The sequence below is a fragment of the Schistocerca gregaria genome, chromosome 10, assembly GCF_023897955.1.
Source record: "Schistocerca gregaria isolate iqSchGreg1 chromosome 10, iqSchGreg1.2, whole genome shotgun sequence".
NCBI lineage: Eukaryota > Metazoa > Arthropoda > Insecta > Orthoptera > Acrididae > Schistocerca > Schistocerca gregaria.
In genome coordinates, this window is record NC_064929.1 from 82,521,450 (window position 1) to 82,544,531 (window position 23,082).

At 49.5% G+C, this 23,082-nt stretch overlaps 1 protein-coding gene across 2 annotated transcripts in view; it reads right to left on the reverse strand.

Moving 5' to 3' along the window:
* The window catches only part of LOC126293743 (carbonic anhydrase 2-like), a 252,477-nt gene that overhangs the window by 83,877 nt on the left and 145,518 nt on the right, over positions 1-23,082 (reverse strand). For both annotated transcript variants that reach the window (XM_049987095.1, XM_049987096.1), the window contains 2 exons: positions 22,549-22,713; positions 8,528-8,660 (listed from right to left, as the gene is read on the reverse strand). In XM_049987095.1, coding sequence (XP_049843052.1) covers positions 8,528-8,660; positions 22,549-22,713 — 298 coding nt within the window. The remainder of the gene's footprint in view (positions 1-8,527; positions 8,661-22,548; positions 22,714-23,082) is intronic.

A 23,082-nucleotide genomic window follows, 5' to 3' on the forward strand; every position in this document is an offset into this window, starting at 1 on the left:
CCACGCGCTGAGCCCCTCTACTGCTGAGGCGTTGACACAGCACGGTGCTCGCTATGTACATTTCACTTGCCAACCACCACGCGCTGAGCCCCTTTGGACGCTATGTACCTCTCGCCTTCTACCACCACGCGCTGAGCCCCTCTGCCGCTGAGGTGTGGACACGGCACCATGCTCGCTACGTACCTCTTGCCTTCCAACCACCACGCTCTGAGCCCCTCTGCTGCTGAGGCGTGGACACGTCACAGTGCTCGCTATGTACCTTTCTACTTCCAACCACATCGCGCTGAGCTCCACTGCTGCTGAGGCGTGGACACGGCACAGTGCTCGCTATGTCACTTTCCAACCACCACGCGCTGAGCCCCTTTTTACGCTACGTACCTCTCGCCTTCCAATCACCATGCACTTAGCCCTTCTGCCACTGAGGCATGGATACGGCACCGTGCTCGCTACGTACCGCTCACCTTACACACACCACGCTCTGAGCCTCTCTGCTGCTGAGGCGTGGACATGTCACAGTACTCGCTATGTACCTTTCACTTTCCAACCACCACGCGCTGAGTCCCTTTGCACGCTACGTACCTCTCGCCTTCTAACCACCACACGCTGAGCCCTTCTGCCAGTGAGGCACGGACACGGCACAGTGCTCGCTACGTAACTTTCACTTTCCAACCACCATCCGCTGAGCCCCTTTGCACGCTACGTACCTCTCGCCTTCCAACCACCACGCGCTGAGCCCCTTTCCACGCTACGTTCCTCTCGCCGTCGAACGACCACGCGCTGAGCCCCTCTGCCACTGAAGCATGGACACGGAACATTGCTCGCTACGTGCCTCTCGCCTTCCAACCACCACGCGCTGAGCCCCTCCGCTGCTGAGGCGTGGACACGGCACGGTGCTCGCTATGTACCTTTCACCTTCCGACCACCACGCGCTGAGCCCCTTTGGACGCTATGTACCTCTCGCCTTCCAACCACCACGCGCTGAGTCCTTCTGCCACTGAGGCATGGACAGAGCACAGCGCTCGCTAAGTATCTTTCACCTTCCAACCACCACTCGCTGAGCCCCTCTGCTGCTGAGGTGTGGACATGGCGCAGTACTCGCTATGTACCATTCACTTACCAACCACCACGCGCTGAGCCCCTTTGGACGCTATGTACTTCTCGCCTTCCAACCAGCACGCGCTGAGACCTTCTGCCACTGAGGCATTGGACACGGCACCGTGCTCGCTATGTACCTCTCGCCTTTAAACCACCACGCGCTGAGCCCCTCTGCCGCTGAGGCGTGGACACTGCACAGTGCTCGCTACGTACCTCTCTGAGGCGGAGGCATGGGCACGGCATAGTGCTCGCTACGGACCTCTCACCTTCCACCAACAATGCACTGAGCCCCTTTGCCACTGAGACGTAGACACGTCACAGAGCTCGCTATGTACGTTTCAACGTCTAACCACCACACGCTGAGCCACTTTACATGCTACGTACCTCTCGCCTTCCAACCACCACATGCTGAGCCATTCTGCCACTAAGGCACAGACACGGCACAGTGCTCGCTACGTACCTTTCAACTTCCAACCACTACGTGCTGAGCCCCTTTGCACGCTACATCCCTCTCGCCTTCCAACCACCACGTGCTGAGCCCTTCTGCCACTGAGTCACGGACACGGCACAGTGCTCACTACGTACCTTTCACCTTCCAACCACCACGCACTGAGCCCCTCTGCCGCTGAGGTGTAGACACGGCACCGTGCTCGCTACGTACCTCTTGCCGTCCAACCACCACGCTCTGAGCCCCTCTGCTGCTGAGGCGTGGACACGTCACAGTGCTCGCTACGTACCTTTCAACTTCCAACCAAAACGGGCTGAGCCCCTTTGCATGCTACGTACCTCTCGCCTTCTATCCACCACGTGCTGAGCCCTTCTGCCACTGAGGCATTGGACACGGCACAGTGCTCGCTATGTACCTCTCACCTCCCAAGCACCACGTGCTGAGCCACTCTGCTGCTGAGGCATGGACAGGGAAGAGTGCTCGCTATGTCACTTTCCAACCACCATGCACTGAGTCCCTTTGCACACTACGTACCTCTCGCCTTAGAACCACCTCACGCTGAGCCCTTCTGCCACTGAGGCATGGACTCGGAACCGTGCTCGCTACGTACCTCTCACCTTCCGACCACATCTCGCTGAGCCCCTCAGCCGCTGAGGCGTGGACACGGCACAGTGCTCACTTTGTCACTTTCGAACCACCACGCGCTGAGCCTCTTTGCACGCTACGTTCCTCTCGCCTTCCAACCATCACGCGCTGAGCCCCTCTGCCGCTGAGGCGTGGACACCTCACAGTGCTCGCTACGTACCTTTCAACTTCCAACCACCACGCGCTGAGCCCCTTTGCATGCTACGTACCTCTCGCTTTCCAACCACCACGTGCTGAGCCCTTCTGCCAGTGAGACAGGGACACGGCACAGTGCTCGCTACGTACCTTTCACCTTCCAACCACATCTCGCTGAGCCCCTCAGCCGCTGAGGCGTGGACACGGCATAGTGCTCGCTTTGTTACTTTCCAACCACCACGCGCTGAGCCCCTATGCACGCTACGTTCCTCTCGCCTTCCAAAAACCACGCGCTGAGCCCTTCTGCCACTGAGGCACGGACACAGCACAGTGCTCGCTACGTACCTTTCACCTTAAAACCACCACTCGCTGAGGCGTGGACAAGGCACAGTGCTCGCTTTGTCACTTTCCAACCACCACGCGCTGAGCCCGTTTGCACGCTACATTCCTCCCGCCTTCCTACCACCACGCGGTGAGTCCTTCTGCCACTGAGCACGGACGCGGCATCTTGCTCGTTACGTACCTTACACCTTCCAACCACCACGAGCTGGGCCCCTCTGCCGCTGAGGCGTGGACACGGCACAGTGCTCGCTCTGTCACATTCCAACCACCACGTGCTGAGCCCCTTTCCACGCTACGTTCCTCTCGCCGTCGAACGACCACGCGCTGAGCCCCTCTGCCACTGAGGCATGGACACGGAACAGTGCTCGCTACGTGCCTCTCGCCTTCCAACCACCACGCACTGAGCCCCTCCGCTGCTGAGGCGTGGACACGGCACGATGCTCGCTATGTACCTTTCACCTTCCGACCACCACGCGTTGAGCCCCTTTGGACGCTATGTACCTCTCGCCTTCCAACCACCACGCACTGAGTCCTTCTGCTACTGAGGTATGGACAGAGCACAGTGCTCGCTAAGTATCTTTCACCTTCCAACCACCACTCGCTGAGCCCCTCTGCTGCTGAGGTGTGGACATGGCGCAATACTCGCTATGTACCTTTCACTTTCCAACCACAACGCGCTGAGCCCCTCTGGACGCTATGTACTTCTCGCCTTCCAACCAGCACGCGCTGAGACCTTCTGCCACTGAGGCATGGACACGGCACCGTGCTCGCTAAGTACCTCTCGCCTTCCAACCACCACGCGCTAAGCCCCTCTGAGGCGGAGGCATGGACACGGCATAGTGCTCGCTACGACCTCTCACCTTCCACCAACAATGCACTGAGCCCCTTTGCCACTGAGACGTAGACACGTCAAAGAGCTCGCTATGTACGTTTCAACGTCTAACCACCACGCGCTGAGTCACTTTACATGCTACGTACCTCTCGCCTTCCAACATCCACATGCTGAGCCATTCTGCCACTGAGGCACAGACACGGCACAGTTCTCGCTACGTACCTTTCAACTTCCAACCACTACGTGCTGAGCCCCTTTGCACGCTACGTACCTCTCGCCTTCCAACCACCACGTGCTGAGCCCTTCTGCCACTGAGTCATGGACACGGCACAGTGCTCGCTACGTATCTTTCACCTTCCAACCACCACACACTGAGCCCCTCTGCCGCAGAGGTGTGGACACGGCACCGTGCTCGCTACGTACCTCTTGCCTTCCAACCACCACGCTCTGAGCCCCTCTGCTGCTGAGGCGTGGACACGTCACAGTGCTCGCTACGTACCTTTCAACTTCCAACCAAAACGGGCTGAGCCCCTTTGCATGCTACGTACCTCTCGCCTTCTATCCACCACGTGCTGAGCCCTTCTGCCACTGAGGCATTGGACACGGCACAGTGCTCGCTATGTACCTCTCACCTCACAAGCACCACGTGCTGAGCCACTCTGCTGCTGAGGCATGGACAGGGCACAGTGCTCGCTATGTCACTTTCCAACCACCACGCGCTGAGTCCCTTTGCACACTACGTACCTCTCGCCTTCCAACCACCTCACGCTGAGCCCTTCTGCCACTGAGGCATGGACTCGGAACCGTGCTCGTTACGTACCTCTCACCTTCCGACCACATCTCGCTGAGCCCCTCAGCCGCTGAGGCGTGGACGCGGCACAGTGCTCGCTTTGTCACTTTCCAACCACTACGCGCTGAGCCTCTTTGCACGCTACGTTCCTCTCGCCTTCCAACCACCACGCGCTGAGCCCTTCTGCCACTGAGGCACGGACACGGCACAGTGCTCGCTATGTATCTTTCACCTTCCAACCACCACTCGCTGAGCCCCTCTGCCGCTGAGCCGTGGGCACGGCACAGTGCTTGCTTTGTCACTTTCCAACCACCATGCGCTAAGCCCCTTTGCACGCTACGTTCCTCTCGCCTTCCAACCACCACGCACTGAGTTCTTCTGCCACTGAGGCACAGAACGGCACAGTGCTCGCTACGTACCTTTCACCTTCCAACCACCACACGCTGAGCTCCTCTGCTGCTGAGGCGTGGACACGGCACAGTGCTCGCTATGTCACTTTCCAACCACCACGCGCTGAGCCTCTTTGCACGCTACGTACCTCTCGCCTTCCAACCACCATGTGCTGAGCCCTTCTGCTACTGAGGCATGGACACAGCACCGTGCTCGCTACGTATCTCTCGCCTTCCAACCACCACATGCTGAGCCCCTGTGCTGCTGAGGCATGGACACGGCACAGTGCTCGCTACGTACCTTTCAACAAACAATCACCACGCGCTGAGCCCCTTTGCATGCTACGTACCTCTCGCCTTCCAACCACCACGTGCTGAGCCCTTCTGCCACTGAGGCATGGACACGGCACAGTGCTCGCTACGTACCTCTCACCTTCCAACCACCACGTGCTGAGACCCTCTGCTGCTGAGGCGTGGACACGGCACAGTGCTCGCTATGTCACTTTCCAGCCACCACGCGCTGAGCCCCTTTTCACCCTACATACCTCTTGCCTTCCAACCACCACGTGCTGAGCCATTCTGCCACTGAGGCACAGACACGGCACAGTGCTCGCTACGTACCTTTCAACTTCCAACCACCACGCGCTGAGCCCCTTTGCACGCTACGTACTTCTCGCCTTCGAACCACCACGTTCTGAGCCCTTCTGCCACTGCGGCACAGACACGGCACAGTGCTCACTACGTACCTTTCACCTACCAACCACCACGTGCTGACACCCTCTGCCGCTGATGCGTGGACACGGCACAGTGCTCGCTATGTCACTTTCCAACCACCACGCACTGAGACCCTTTGCACGCTACGTTCCTCTGGCCGTCCAACCACCACGCGCTGTGCCCCTCTGCTGCTGAGGTGTGGACACGGCACCGTGCTCGCTACATACCTCTCGCCTTCCAACCACAATGCGCTGAGCCCCTTTGCACGCTACGTCCCTCTCGATTTCCAACCACCTCACGCTGAGCCCTTCTGCCACTGAGGCATGGACACGGCACCGTGCTCGCTACGTACCTCTCACCTTCCAACCACCATGCGCTGAGCCCCTCTGCTGCTGAGGCATCGACACGTCACAGTGCTCGCAACGTACCTTTCAACTTCCAACCACCACGCGCTGAGCCCCTTTGCACGCTACGTTCCTCTCGCCTTCCAACCACCACGCGCTGAGCCTTTCTGCCACTGAGCCACGGACACAGCACAGTGCTCGCTATGTACCTTTCACCTTCCAACCACCACTCGCTGAGCCCCACAGCCGCTGAGTCATGGACACGGAACAGTGCTCGCTACGTGCCTCTCGCCTTCCAACCACCACGCGCTGAGCCCCTCTGCTGCTGAGGCGTGGACACGGCACAGTGCTCGCTATGTACCTTTCACCTTCCGACCACCACGCGCTGAGCCCCTTTGGACGCTACGTACGTCTCGCCTTCCAACTACCACGCACTGAGTCCTTCTACCACTGAGGCATGGACAGAGCATAGTGCTCGCTAAGTATCTTTCACCTTCCAACCACCGTTCGCTGAGCCCCTCTGCTGCTGAGGTGTGGACATGGCACAGTACTCGATATGTACCTTTCACTTTCCAACCACCACGCGCTGAGCCCCTTTGGACGCTATGTACCTCTCGCCCTCCAACCAACACGCGCTGAGACCTTCTGCCACTGAGCCATGGACACGGCATAGTGCTCGCTACGGACCTCACACCTTCCACCAACAATGCACTGAGCCCCTTTGCCACTGAGACGTGGACACGTCACAGAGCTCGCTATGTACCTTTCAACGTATAACCAACACGCGCTGAGCCCCTTTGCAGGCTATGTACCTCTCGCCTTCCAACCACCACACGCTGAGCCCTTGTGCCACTGAGGCATGGACACAGCACAGTGCTCGTTACGTATCTTTCACCTTCCAACCACCACTCGCTGAGCCCCTCTGAGGCTGAGGCATGGACACGGCATAGTGCTCGCTACGGACCTCTCACCTTCCACCAACAATGCACTGAGCCTCTTTGCCACTGAGACATGGACACGTCACAGAGCTCGCTATGTACCTTTCAACGTCTAACCACCACGCGCTGAGCCCCTTTGCATGCTACGTACCTCTCGCCTTCCAACCACCACGTGCTGAGCCCTTCTGCAACTGAGGCACGGACACGGCATAGTGCTCGCTACGGACCTCTCACCTTCCACCAACAATGCACTGAGCCTCTTTGCCACTGAGACATGGACACGTCACAGAGCTCGCTATGTACCTTTCAACATCTAACCACCACGCGTTGAGCCCCTTTGCACGCTACGTACCTCTCGCCTTCCAACCACCACGCGCTGAGCCCTTCTGCTACTGAGGCATGGACACAGCACCGTGCTCACTACGTACCTCTCGCCTTCCAACCACCACGTGCTGAGCCCCTGTGCTGCTGAGGCATGGACACGGCACAGTGCTCGCTACGTACCATTCAACTTACAACCACCACGTGCTGAGCCCCTCTGCTGCTGAGGCATGGACACGGCACAGTGCTCGCTACGTACCTCTCACCTTCCAACCACCACGTGCTGAGCCCCTCTGCTGCTGAGGCATGGACATGGCACAATGCTCGCAACGTACATTTCAACTTCCAACCACCACACGCTGAGCCCCTTTGCATGCTACGTACCTCTCGCCTTCCAACCACCACGCGCTGAGCTCCTGTGCTGCTGAGGCATGGACACGGCACAGTGCTCGCTACGTACCATTCAACTTACAACCACCACGTGCTGAGCCCCTCTGCTGCTGAGGCATGGACACGGCACAGTGCTCGCTACGTACCTCTCACCTTCCAACCACCACGTGCTGAGCCCCTCTGCTGCTGAGGCATGGACATGGCACAGTGCTCGCTACGTACTTTTCAACTTCCAACCACCACACGCTGAGCCCCTTTGCATGCTACGTACCTCTCGCCTTGCAACCACCACGTGCTGAGCCCTTCTGCCACTGAGACACGGACACGGCACAGTGCTCGCTACGTATCTTTCATTTTCCAACCACCACTCCCTGAGCCCCTCAGCCGCTGAGATGTGGACACATCACAGTGCTCGCTTTGTCACTTTCCAACCACCACGCGTTGAGCCTCTTTGCACGCTACGTTCCTCTCGCCTTCCAACCACCACACGCTGAGCCCCTCTGCCGCTGAGGCGTGGACACGGCACAGTGCTCGCTATGTACCTCTCACCTTCCAACCACCACGGGCTGAGCCCCTTTGCACGCTACATTCCTCTCGCCTTCCAACCACCACGCACTGAGCCCTTCTGCCACTGAGGCACGCACACGGCACAGTGCTCGCTACGTACCTTTCACCTTCCAACCACATCTCGCTGAGCCCCTCAGCCGCTGAGGCGTAGACACGGCACAGTGCTCGCTATGTTACTTTCCAACCACCACGCGCTGAGCCCCTTTGCACGCTACGTACCTCTCGCCTTCCATCCACCACGTGCTGAGTCCTTCTGCCACTGAGGCACGGACACGGCACAGTGCTCGCTACGTACCTCTCGCCTTCCAACCACCACGCGCTGAGCCCCTTTGCTGCTGAGGCATGGACACGGCACCGTGCTCGCTAAGTACCTCTCGCCTTCCAACCACCACGCGCTGAGCCCCTCTGAGGCTGAGGCATGGACACGGCATAGTGCTCGCTACGGACCTCTCACCTTCCACCAACAATGCACTGAGCCCCTTTGCCGCTGAGACGTGGACGCGGCACAGTGTTAGCTAGGCTATGTTCCTCTCCCCTCCCAACCACCACGCGCTGAGCCCCTTCGCTGACTACGTACCTCTCGCCGTTGAGCGTGTGCTCGCTGCCGCCCCAGTGGAAGTGCGCACTGTCCAGCCTGTAGCGGCGCTCAGAGTCGGACAGCCACACCAGCGGCACCTCCTTCTCGCTCAGGTACGTCGACTTCACCGACACTGCAGCAACAGACACACACACCTGCTGTCCTACAGAGCTCACTACCTCCACATTACTGTGGTACAGCCTTGCTTTGTAGTCTAGAACACGGTACAGTGATTTAAATTCATTTTCCAACTCATTATATGTTTCTTTTACAGTGCACATGTTACTAACATTACAGTTACGTGTTTAACAAAATAAAATGCATATAACAAAATGCTAATTTCATTCAAGTAATGCAGTTCCAAACCTATTCCAGCTTACAAATTTTGTGCACTTGAGTAACTAGAACTACTACTACTACTACTACTACTATTATTTCTGTCCTGTCTCAGACGTTATGTCTGCTTAAAAATGGAAAGTGATGCGGACCTTGATCAAGCGTGACTTCCTTTTAACTGTACGGTATATGTTACATTGCATTTACGAACTTTCGGGTAATTAAACATGTATTGATAATTACAGATTTATGTTGTATATATATAGAGCGTCTATACAAGGACAATAGTATCGAAATGGAAGAGGATGTAGATGAAGATGAAATGGGAGATACGATACTGCGTGAAGAGTTTGACAGAGCACTGAAAGACCTGAGTCGAAACAAGGCCGCCGGAGAAGACAACATTCCATTGGAACTACTGACGTCCTTGGGAGAGCGAGTCCTGACAAAACTCTACCATCCGGTGAGCAAGGTGTATGAGACAGGCGAAATACCCTCAGACTTCAAGAAGAATATAATAATTCCAATCCCAAAGAAAGCAGGTCTTGACAGATGTGAAAATTACCGAACTATCAGTTTAATAAGTCACAGCTGCAAAATACTAACACGACTTCTTTACAGACGAATGGAAAAACTAGTAGAAGCTGACCTCACGGAAGATCAGTTTGAATTCCGTAGAAATACTGGAACACGTGAGGCAATACTGACCTTACGACTTATCTTAGAAGAAAGATGAAGGAAAGGCAAACCTACGTTTCTAGCATTGGTAGACTTAGAGAAAGCTTTTGACAATGTTGACTGGAATACTCTCTTTCAAATTCTGAGGGTGGCAGGGGTAAAATACAGGGAGCGAAAGGCTATTTACAATTTGTACAGAAACCAGATGGCAGTTATAAGAGTCGAGGGACATGAAAGGGAAGCAGTGGTTGGAAAGGGAGTGAGACAGAGTTGTAGCCTCTCCCCAATGTTAATCAATACGTATATTGAGCAAGCAGTAAAGGAAACAAAAGAAAAATTCGGAGTAGGTATTAAAATCCATGGAGAAGAAATAAAAACTTTGAGGTTCGCTGATGACATTCTAAGTCTGTCAGAGACAGCAAAGGACTCGGAAGAGCAGTTGAACGGAATGGATAGTCTCTTGAAAGGAGGATATAAGATGAACGTCAACAAAAACAAAACGAGGATAATAGTATGTAGTCGAATTAAGTTGGGTGATGCTGAGGGTATTAGATTAGGAAATGAGACACTTAAAATAGTAAAGGAGTTTTGCTATTTGGGGAGCAAAATAACTGACGATGGTCGAAATAGAAAGAATATAAAATGTAGACCGGCAATGGCAAGGAAAGCGTTTCTGAAGAAGAGAAATTTGTTAACATCGAGTATAGATTTAAGTGTTAGTAAGTCTTTCCTGAAAGTTTTTGTATGGAGTGTAGCCATGTATGGAACTGAAACATGGACGATAAATAGTTTGGACAAGAAGAGAATAGAAGCTTTCGAAATGTGGTGCTACAGAAGAATGCTGAAGATTAGATGGGTAGATCACATAACTAATGAGGAAGTATTGAATAGGATTGGGGAGAAGAGAAGTTTGTGGCACAACTTGTCCACAAAAAGGGATCGGTTGGTAGGACATGTTCTGAGGCATCAAGGGATCACCAATTTAGTATTGGAGGGCAGCGTTGAGGGTAAAAATCGTAGAGGGTGACCAAGAGATGAATACACTAAGCAGATTCAGAAGGATGTAGGTTGCATTAGGTACTGGGAGACGAAGAAGCTTGCACAGGATAGAGTAGCACGGAGAGCTGCATCAAACCAGTCTCAGGACTGAAGACCACAACAACAACAACATATATACGTTTGGATGTAGCTGTATTGCGTTGATGTACTGGTGGATATTGTGTGGTATGACTCCTGTAGTTGATAGTACAATTGGCATAATGTCAACTTTATCCTGATGCCACATGTCCTTGACTTCCTCAGCCAGTTGGATGTACTTTTCAATTTTTTCTCCTGTTTTCTTCTTTATATCTGTTGTACTCGGTATGGATATTTCGATTACTTGTGTTAATTTCTTCTTTTTATTGGTGAGTATGATGTCAGGTTTGTTATGTGGTGTTGTTTTATCTGTTATAATGATTCTGTTCCAGTATAATTTGTATTCATCCTTCTCCAGTATATTTTGTGGTGCATACGTGTATGTGGCAACGTGTTATTTTATTAGTTTATGTTATGTGGCAAGTTGTTGATGTATTATTTTTGCTACATTGTCATGTCGTCTGGGGTATTCTGTGTTTTCTAGTATTGTACATCCGCTTGTGATGTGATCTACTGTTTCTATTTGTTGTTTGCAAAGTCTGCATTTATCTATTGTGGTATTGGGATCTTTAATAATATGCTTGATGTAATATCTGGTGTTTATTGTTTGATCCTGTATTGCAATCATGAATCCTTCCGTCTCACTGTATATATTGCCTTTTCTTAGCCATGTATTGGATGCGTCTTGATCGATGTGTGGCTGTGTTAGGTGATACGGGTGCTTGCCGTGTAGTTTTTTCTTTTTACACTTTACTTTCTTCATATCTGTTGATGTTATGTGATCTAAATGGTTATGTGATCTAAAGGGTTATGAAATTGCAGTGGTGTAGCCGATGTATTTATATGAGTGATTGCTTTGTATATTTTGCTAGTTTATGCTCGTTCTATAAAGAATTTTCTTAAATTGTCTACCTGTTCATAATGTAGGTTTTTTTTAGTCGTTAAATACCTTCCTCCTTCCTTTGTGCTTAATGTGAATCTTTCTGTTGCTGAATGTATGTGATGTACTCTATATTTGTGGCATTGTGATCATGTCAGTGTATTGAGTGCTTCTAGGTCAGTGTTACTCCATTTCACTATTCCAAATGAGTAGGTCAATATTGGTATAGCATTGGTATAGCTTTTGTCTGGTTTCTTGCTGTCAATTCTGTTTTCATTATTTTTGTTAGTCTTTGTCTATATTTTTCTTTTAGTTCTTCTTTATTATTTGTATTAGCTATTCCCATTTATTGTCTGTATCCTAGATATTTATAGGCATCCATTTTTTCCATCGCTTCAATGCAGTCGCTGTGGTTATCCAATATGTAATCTTCTTGCTTAGTGTGTTTTCCCTTGACTATGCTATTTTTCTTAGATTTGTCTGTTCCAAAAGCCATATTTATATCATTGCTGAATACTTCTGTTATCTTTAGTAATTGGTTGAGTTGTTGATTTGTTGCTGCCAGTAGTTTTACATCATCCATGTATAGCAAATGTGTGATTTTCTGTTGGTATGTTCCAGTAATACTATATCCATAATTTGTATTATTTATCATGTTGGATAGTGGGTTCAGAGCAAGGCAGAACCAGAAAGGACTTAATGAGTCTCCTTCGTATATTCTACACTTAATCTGTATTGACTGTGATTTGATATTATTTGAATTTGTTTGGATATTAAGTGTGGTTTTCCAATTTTTCATTACTACGTTTAGGAACTGTATCAATTTAGGATCTACTTTGTATATTTCCAATATTTGTAGTAACCATGAGTGGGGTACACTATCAAAAGCTTTTTGGTAATCAATGTATGCATAGTGTAGCGACCTTTAGTTTTAACTTGATATGTCACTTCTGAATCTATTATCACTTGGTCTTTACATCCTTGTGTTCTTTTGGAACAACCTTTTTGTTCTTCATTTATAATTTTGTTCTGTGTTGTATGTGTCATTAATTTCTGTGTAATGACTGAAGTTAATATTTTGTATATTGTTGGTAGGCATGTTATGGGGCGATATTTAGCTGGGTTTGCTGTGCCTGCTTGATCTTTAGGTTTCAGATAAGTTATTCCATGTGTAAGTGTATCAGGGAATATGCATGGGTCTGCAATGTAACTGTAAAATAATTTAGTTAAACGTGAATGTGTTGAGGTGAACTTCTTGAGACAGAAATTTGCTATTTTATCTTTTCCAGGGGCTTTCCAATTGTGAGTAGAATTAATTGCTTGGGTGACTTCATGTTGCAAAATTATCGCTTCAGGCATTTGTGGTATCATCTTGTATGCATCTGTTTCTGCTTTTATCCACCGTGCATGCCTGTTCTGTTGTACCGGGTTTGATCATATGTTGCTCCAGAAGTGTTACATGTCTGTTATGTTTGGTGGATTGTCTATTTTAATGTGTGTGTTATCTATTGTCTGGTAAAATTTCTTTTGGTTTGTGTTGAATGTTTGGTTTTGTTTCCTTCTATTTTCACTTTTTTTATCATTTAAGTCGTTTGGCCAATGCTTGTAATTTCTGCTTCTTTTCATCTAGTTGCTCTATCGCTTCGTGTTGTGAGATTTTACCTAACCTTTTTCGCTTTTTGTCTGATATTTCATTTCTTATCAATTGTGTTAGCTGTCCGATGTCTTTTCTCAGTTTTTCTATTCTGATCTGTAGCTTGTATTGCCATGCTGGTTTTGTGGGTTTCTTCTGTGTGTTGTTTGGTTCTGATCTCTGCCTAGTGTGTATACTTAGTGTAGTGAGTGCTCCTATATAAGCCAGTAGTTGTAACTCTTCCATAGTTGTGTTTTCATTTATTTTGTTGTATATGATTGTGTTGATAGTTGTTATTGTCGTTTCGACTTGTGGGTTATTTGGGGGTCTATGCAAGATTGGTCTAATGTCTGTATTTGTGTCTTTGTATTCTATATATGTCAGCTGAAATTTTTCTTCTATAACTAACGTGTGTGTCACTTCGTGTTCTATTTGTGCTTGTTCTGGTGGCTGTCTTAAGATTTCGTTTTCCTCTGGTTGTGTAATTGGTGCGTGGTGTTCTTTGTTTGCTTGCTCTGGGAAGTTTATTATTATTATTATTATTATTGTTATTGTTATTATTATTATTATGTACTCTTTGACGATTAAATCCTGCCAGAACTACCCAATAGCAGGGTTGATTTCTATGTTTCGGCCATTGTTGTTAAAAGCCCGTGACATTCTGTATGTGAGTAACATCGGCTGATTTAACTGGTTAGCCGGGGTGTGGTAGGGTGGGTGGCTGAGTGTGTGTGAAGCCAGTGCATCGTAGCCCTGTTAACACGGCTGTTATCTTGGAAAGTGGGACAAATTACTCATGTAGTTGTCGAACGAAAGGCAACACTTTACCTTCAAGAATGTTAAAGGAGAACACCCTTGTTCAAGTTCTAGATAATTTGAATGTGCGCCCAAATCATAGTACGAAAAAACCTCAAAACATGACAGAAACACCTGCGGCGTAAGTTACACCTTCCACACACTGTTAACTAAGCGGCTGTGTTGGCTGTCTCTGCACACAGCGCCTTTCAGTATTTGGAAAGAGTCTAAACTGCAGGTGCTCGGACCACTCTACAAGACTACGGTCAGCCACCGCCCAGTTTCTGTGTTGTTTGGCGCAATGATGAGGCGCAGATTTGTCTGTCGGTGTGTGCCTTATGCGAGGTCCCCGACTCCAAATATCCGCTGCACGCAGTTATCTTCGCAGCGTTCACTCAGAAAGTGTTCGAGACGGGCCTGCAGCCACTGACACCTGAAATTCTTATCGTCGCCGCCTCCTGTAGGTCACCGCCTTTTTACAATCGCTATTATTACGCCTTGTCACATGTCTGCCAGTGGTACAGCATTCGTAGACACGTCAGAAGTTCGTGTGGTCGTGGACACGCCTAAACACGACAGCTCTTTTGCGCCCCTGTGTCACGTCTGTACGTCGACTCGTCTTATTACACTGATTCGACACGTGCTATTTAACAGCCACGGCTCACGTCAGCAGTGGAGTATCACGTGACAGCTGGTACCAGTGAAACGGTACCGCTCTACAAGCAGCAGGTTTCGCTGCTCGCTCGCACCGGGAAGAGAAAGAGAGGCGGCTCCGCAGCCAATTTTATTACACGACGCGGCCGGCCGCAGGTGCAACAGAACCCATGTGGACGGGTGGAAAGAAATGTGCCAGGCTTCATAATACGTATTTATATGTGTCGTGTATTATGCATTTCTTGTACGTGGATGTGAATCTGCACACGAACTTTCCTAATCCTCCTCACGCCTTTCCGTAAAGCGTGGCCAAATCTTAGTTGGGAAGTAGTTCTGTAGTATAGTAGTGCAAACCTCACTCCTGGGTAGGATATCAGAGAGACATCACAGGCAGGTAAAAGTCAAAGACTTTCCAGTGTGACAAGATTTGGGGTGGAGAGGTTGGTCACGGCCAAGTGGTTCGACCACACCCTCCACCGGGGCCCAGGAAGACCTCCGGCTGCCCGCCATATTCTAGGAGTGTTACAGAAGACGGGTAAGTGAGCAGACGTGCCCTCAGTGCGTCTGTCTCAATGTTGACGCATGGGAGAGAGGTATTTGAATATCTGTACTACTTCTTTAATTTCCAGCTTCGGATTGTGTAAGGAAATGAATGGGCTCGTTTAATTTTGGAAATGTGACCCCCTGTGTTAATGTATCTGGTCCCCAGTTTGCCCGTTATCCTCCTCACATAGTGGATGTCCCATTAAAATATTGGGAGGCTCTGGTGGTATACATTTGGAAATCGCAATTCCTTCTTACCCGTAGAAATGTGCGCGCAGATGAGTATATAATATACCCGAGCTATAAGTTGTAAAATTGTAACACCTGTGAACTGGAACAATTGCTGCAATCGGTGTAAAATCGAGTGATAATGTTTAAAATAATTAGGTAATGAACTGTCATCAACCTTTACCATAGCTTATAAATCACAAAGAAGTCAAGTTAAAGGAATTCATTTAAAATAAAAGCTATAGAATTCAGGGACCCACACATCAGCGTGTGAGCCCTCCAGCCCCTTGCCTAGTACCGTACAGAAAGGGCACGCTCTCTAGGTAGCGCTCTCAAGCTCCCCTCCCCAGTTATCCGTTGCGCAATTTTGATTCAGGGCTTGACGACATCAACTTTCATCTGGCGTCCCTAGGCAAGGAGGTTAGACGGTAAACTTTCACCAGCTGTGCACATTTTTCCATTTTTCGCCACCCCAGAGAAACCTATGTGCGCTTTCAACAGGGACTATTTCTTTAATCTCCACAATGACAGCCTATTTTCTAGGGAATTAATATACACCACACAGGCACCTTTTTGTGGATACTAATAAATAAATTAATTATTGATTCCTGGTGTTTACAAACATTTTGCAAAAATAAAAGAAAACATGGTCCATAATATGCTGTATATAAATGATCTCTATTTAAATCGTGCCATCAGTTAATTTACATTGCCTAATATTCTTCCTCCAGACACGTCTGCTGCATAGACGTTCATTTTCATTTTTCAACGCTATCTTCCCTTGTTGTTTTATATTTACACTGAGTTGATCTCTAAGCTATTTTGGTTTCCTGCATTTTACGGTACTGTCACATACTCTAAGTCCTTAATTTCATGATGTGCCCAGTAATGGCTCCTATATTTCTATAGCAAGTGCCATTTCTTTGCCATCTTACCTCTTACTCTATATTGCTTGATAGATGTTAACAGGTTTTCATATCTTCTGGTACGTTCGGTGTATTTTCTAAAAAATGTTAGTGAATGTCACGTTAACACCTAGTTTCTCTTGTTAAGGAATCTGTAACAGCTCATATTTTTTATTCCATGTAGCTCATGCAAAGAACGGGGCTTACCAGGGGAACATTCACACATGAACTGCGATGCAGCACATCAAGAAAAGTAGGCAACATACGTACGGACATGCTTCGTCCTGCTGTGCAGAACGCAGTCCTGCGCTTTCACTATTATGTACAGTGATGGGCGCCATATTGAGACCCTTTTTGAAGCAGCAGTGGCACCGGTATATAATGGTATGACGCACCGTACCAGCATATTAAAAGTGTTTCAGTTGAATTTATTCTGCATTATTTCTCTTGCCCATGTCCTTGACATTAATGCTACCAACTTTGGTCCTTGTATGAACCACCTGGTATGTAATTTCCTCTGGCACTTCCTATCGACAGTTCTACAGTATGTCCATCTACATGTATTTTCGACATTATATCAGCTGCTGCTAGTTGCAAAGCTGTAGTACTGAGAGCAAAGTCACAAATATGACAGTTAAGGTCGTAAAGTTGTCGTGGACCCATTCCCAATGCAAGGATGGAATATGACGTGTACTCTTTATGTATAGGGAAAAATAATTTGGGAACTACGATATGCAGTACGTAATATCATGGATAGAAGCAGAAGCACTCCAAAGTTGTGAGTGGTGTAATGTGTTATTTATAGATGGCTATGTGTGGACATGTATGCAGGCGATCTGATACCCTTCCAAGTTGCTTTTACAGGTGCTTGAAAATGACAAGTTGGCGAAATTTGCTAATCGCACCATTTAAATAAAGCTAGTTTGCATTACAGCCTACTGTGGACGATGTTTTCTTTTATTAAACATTTAGAGGCTGTGGACCCCATAGAAACAAAATTTTGAAAATAAAATGGCAATCCTACAAAACTGCTAATACAACAACAACTCTCTACCATTACAAAACTGCAGTAGAAGATGTTGTTTTTTTCATTTCTCGGGGTGCATTAAAACTGTAGATCGTTGTTTCCACTACTGGATCCACCCTCATACTGCCCTGGTCAAAAGCCTTTGTCTGGTGCATATCTTGGCCATAGGGCAGGACGTCAGCGGCGTGTTCACTGTAAAGAATCAGCCCACAACTCATTGTAACATCTAAAGAGTGCATACTTGCGTGGTCACTCGCAGCAGCGCAATGTAAAGTCTTGAGAAACCATTTAATTTCGTGGGTGCCGACCGCAGATTTCTTCTCACCATCTGGAAAGTATGTTGTCTAGCCGGGACGGCAGCATGCCTCGTGAAGTCTTCCCCGGCCTTTCTGGATACTGCAGCTGCAGCATCGTCCAAGAAGCGCCAAGCTGACGTGCTCCTCAGAGCTGCTTTGGGCTCGAGCAACCTCAACGCCTCACGGCCATTACCCGCTGCCCACAGACACACTGCCTCTGCTCTGACGTGCCCATACTGCTGCAGGCGACACTCTGATTCACCTCTCTTTTGATTTTGTCTAGATCAGCACACGGGCCACGACTGGTGATATAATGTATCACTCCACTCGACGGCTGAAGAAATCTCGTGTTTAGTCTCTCCTTGATGTCAGAAATTCCTATGTCCCTCTGTCTGTACCTGTAGTCTCCCGTTTGGTTAGCCAAACTTGTAATATGCAATTTTGTATAAAGTTTTTCGTATTGGACTTAGTTGCAAGTATGCTTCATACGTCTTCATTACCTTTCTTTAACCAATAAAGGTTCCCCTCTTCCTTATATCTAAACCTAATGGAAATGTTCCTAGAATTACTAAAAATGCATCATTTGGGACAGTGTACTCCTCGTTGAACTCTTCTGAATAGTACAGCTGACATCAGAAGCTGCAGTCTATAAGCTGTCTCACCACTCTTGTCAAATTCACTAGAATCTCTCAAAACCACATACCTCATCCTGAAAGAGAACTTAGCAATAAATCCTGTACTAAAATTAAACCCTGTAACAGTTAGAAGAATCGTAGTAACAAGATGTTTAGGGGCATCCTGAACGAACGTCGTAACTTTTTACATCATATAGAGAAGACTGGCACATAAAATACTACCATCATACACAAAATTATAACTGCTGCGAACAATTTAAGCTTCTCTTAAAACAGACATAACATACCGCTAATCTATTATTAGCATCAGTTGTAGGATATGGTGCGAGCGTTTGAGCTGATTGTCCTGTTGGAACAGCCGGTCTAGGAATGGTAGAACGATGGGTTCGATGACGGTTTGGATGTACCGTGCACTATTCAGTGTCCCCTCGACGATCACCAGAGGTGTACGGCCAGTGTAGGAGATCGCTCCCCACACCATGATGCCGGGTGTTGGCTCTGTGTGCCTCGGTCGTATGCAGTCCTGATTGTGGCGCTCACCTGCACGGCGCCATACACGCTTACGACCATCATTGGCACCGAGGCAGAAGCGACTCTCATCGCTGAAGACGACACGTCTCCATTCGTCCCTCCATTCACGCCTGTCGCGACACCACTGGAGGCGGGCTGCACGATGTTGGGGCGTGAGCGGAAGACGGCCTAACGGTGTGCGGGACCGTAGCCCAGCTTCATGGAGACGGTTGCGAATGGTCCTCGCCGATACCCCAGGAGCAACAGTGTTCCTAATTTGCTGGGAAGTGGCGGTGCGGTCCTCTACGGCACTGCGTAGGATCTTACGGTCTTGGCGTGCATTCGTGCGTCGCTGCGGCCCGGTCCCAGGTCGACGTGCACGTGCACCTTCCGCTGACCACTGGCGACAACATCGATGTACTGCGGAGACCTCACGCCCCATGTGTTGAGCAATTCGGCGGTACGTCCACCCGGCCTCCCGCATGCCCACTATACGCCCTCGCTCAAAGTCCGTCAACTGCACATACGGTTCACGTCCACGCTGTCGCGGCATGATACCAGCTTCAACTGCGATGGAGCTCCGTATGCCACGGCAAACTGGCTGACACTGACGGCGGCGGTGCACAAATGCTGCGCAGCTAGCGCCATTCGACGGCCAACACCGCGGTTCCTGGTGTGTCCGCTGTGCCGTGCGTGTGATCATTGCTTGTGCAGCCCTCTCGCAGTGTCCGGAGCAAGTATGGTGGGTCTGACACACCGGTGTCAATGTGTTCTTTTTTCCATTTCCAGGAGTGTACTTTCAGAAACGACTTCCTGACACTTAACTCTATACTCGATGTTAACAAATTTGTCTTTTTCAGAAACGCTTTCCTTGCCATTGCCAGTCTACATTTTATATCCTCTCTACTTCGACCATCATCAGTTATTTTGCTCCCCAAATATCAAGTAACATAGCTCGATAAAATCTGGAGCGTAAATGGAATAAACCACTACGAACGGTACTGCACGCTCTGCAACGAGGTACCATGTTGGCCACAAGGTTGCCATGGAGTTCTTGTGGTACGGCTTCCTACTCCTCCACCAGCGCTGTTGAAAATTGCTGGATGGTCGCTGGTGCTGCGATGTGTCTCCCCACCGCATCTCACCAGCTTCCTACTCCTCCACCAGCGCTGTTGAAAATTGCTGGATGGTCGCTGGTGCTGCGATGTGTCTCCCCACCGCATCTCACCACCACTCTACAAATGCTCGATGGGACTGAAGTTGTGGGAACTGGCAGGTCGGCCCATTCGCCGAATATGGGCTCATTGCTGGAGGTCCACCAGCTGCGCTGTTCGATGTGGTTGAGGTTGCAGACTTTTATCCATAATAATGCAGTGATGGCCGAATGTGTGTGTTGGTGAAATAGGGACACTCAACATCGAGCTTATCAGCGCGCATACGAAGATCAGCTGAAACGAATGTTGTTAAACCGTAGAAATTGCGAAATAACTAAAAGAGATGCTAAGATAAAATCGCCTCTCTCCCAATTGCATCGACGATAACCAACTGTAGAGGCGGAACGCACTTCTGAAAAGATTCACATGGGGAAGCAGCACAGTGTGACAGTAGCTCTGACCAGTGAGTGTACCATGTTCAAAGATCAGGAAACCATAGGACCATGCAACATTATGACTCCACATACCATCACACCTGAGGCATCAAAAGGATCATAACTGGACGTTGATCCTGTGTGCATTACCGGTTCCCACCTCTCGCCTTACGAGGGTATGTAATGCACATAGGGATGTTGCCAAACACAATAGTTTTCGTGGTTCAGGTGTTATGGTATCGGAAGGCGTACTGACCTTCGACTGTTTGAGTACAGTCACCAGTCGAAGTTATTGTGACACTGTACTCTTTCCCCGTGTGGTTCATCTCAGTGGTGCATTCACTCCTGGTTTCGTTTTTATGTATGAGAAGTCGCGACCACATCGAACAACAGTTGGAGAAGGTCTTTAAACTTGAGGATATTCGGTGACTGAAGTTATTTAGGTGGTGTGTCCGTTCCCCCCAAAGTCCTCTCGAGCACATGTGGGGTGCATTGGGGAGATGTACTGCAGAACGTCCACGTGCACCAACCACAATTCAAGATTTGTCAACTGCGTTGGTGGAGGTATGGAATTCCCTACTGCAAGAACTCTTTACCAGCTTTGTGGTCACGATGGGGAAACGTTGCACAGAATGCATTGTCGTCTGTGGTGACCGTGCACATTATTATGATCAATGTACTATCTTATCAGTACATCTATTGTCTTTGAATAAAAGTGTCATCATTGTTTATATCTTTCAGTTACGTTCTGTACTATTTGTTTCTATTTATGGTCCAAGCTTCATTGGACTATGTCACTTGGGATTCACAAACCTTGCAAACGTGACATTTTCCTGCAGTTTGGGTGCAGAGATCCTGAGGAATCAGAACGCAGAACAACTACTTGATAGCGGCCTTGATGCGCCTGAGCATTGAGTCAAACAGAGCTTGGATCAGGTACAGCTGCCCGTCCAGCTTCAACACGATACCACAGTTCATCAAGAGTAGTGACTGGCGTATTGTGACGAGCCAGTTGCTCGAGCACCAATGATCAGACGTTTTCAATTGGTGAGAGATCTGGAGAATGTGCTGGCCAGGGCAGCAGTCAAACGTTTTCTGTATCCATAAAGGCCCGTACAGGACCTGCAACGTGCGGTCGTGCATTATCCTGCTCAAATGTAGGGTTTCGCAGGGATCGATCAAGGGTAGAGCCACGGGTTGTAACACATCTGAAATGAAACGTCCACTGTTCAAAGTGCCATCAATGCGAACAAGAAGTGACGGAGACGTGTAAGCAATGGCACCCCATACCATCACGCCGGGTGATACACCAGTACGGCGATGTCGAACACGCTTGCAATGTGCGTTCACCGTGATGTGAGCAAACACGGATGCGACCATCATGATGCTGTAAACAGAACCTGGATTCATGACTTTTGCCGTTCGTGCACTCAGGTTAGTCGTTGAGTACACCATCGCAGGCGCTCCTGTCTGTGATGCAGCGTCAAGAGTAACCGCAGCCACGGTGTCTGAACTGATAGTCCGTGCTGCTGCAAACGTCGTCGAACTGTTCGTGCACATGGTTGTTGTCTTGCAAACGTCCCCATCTGTTAGGAATCGAGACGTGGCTGCACGATCCGTTACAGCCGTGCGGATAAGATGCCTGTCATCTCGACTGCTTGTGATACGAGGCCGTTGGGATCCAGCACGGTGTTCCGTTTTACCCTCCTGAACCCACCGATTCCATATTCTACTAACAGTCATTGAATCTCGACCAACGCGAGCAGCATTGTCGCGATACGATGAACTGGAATTGCGGTAGGCTACAATCCGACCTTTATCAAAGTCGGAAACGTGATGGTACACATTTCTCCTCCTTACACGAGACATCACAACAACGTTTTACCAGGGAACGCCGGTCGACTGCTGTTTGTGTATGAGAAATCGGTTGGAAATTGTCCTCATGTCAGCACGTTGTAGGTGTCGCCACCGGCGCCAATCTTGTGTGTATGCTCTGAAAAGCTAATCATTTGCATATGACAGCATGTCCTTCCTGCCGGTCAAATTTCGCGCCTGTAGCTCGTCATGTTGGTGGTGTAGCAGTTTTAATGGGCAGTAGTGTGTGAGAGTGGAGGATTCGAGTGAGTGACGATGCGTGAGCGGCCAGCGTGTGCAGGTGCAGAGGGCGCCGCCGCACCGGTGTGTCCGTTGTTGGCGACGTGCTGGGAGACGGGCAGGTTGTGCCAGCCGAACCAGTGGAGGCGCGGCTGGTGGCCGGCCACAGCGGACGTGGTGTCCAGCGCCACGGGGCTCTGCCGGCGCCCGCCGCACTCCGGGGAGGACGAGGGCCACAGGGCTGGGCCTGCCGGGCACACACACACACACACACACTGCTGAAGCGGACCACAACACGGCGGCGTGCTGCCCGAGAGGGAGAAGCGAACGGCAGCGAGGCCTGCGAGAGACACAGGCGGCGGCGAGTGCGTCACAAAGGTAGTCCTGCGCGCGCTCAAGTCAGCAGACAAGCTACCTTTCTGCACCTGTTAACTCGTCACTAGGAGTGTCCGTGCAAAGGAAAACTGAATCTTCTAACGGAATCCGCTATTACGGAATCTCGCTGTTATTAGTCCTATGATGATTGGTAGTACATGGCCTACTTATAATTTCTTACGTCTCCACTGGCGTGCAAAAAAAATAAAATCATGCTGAAATGATTATCAGTTGCTTAAGG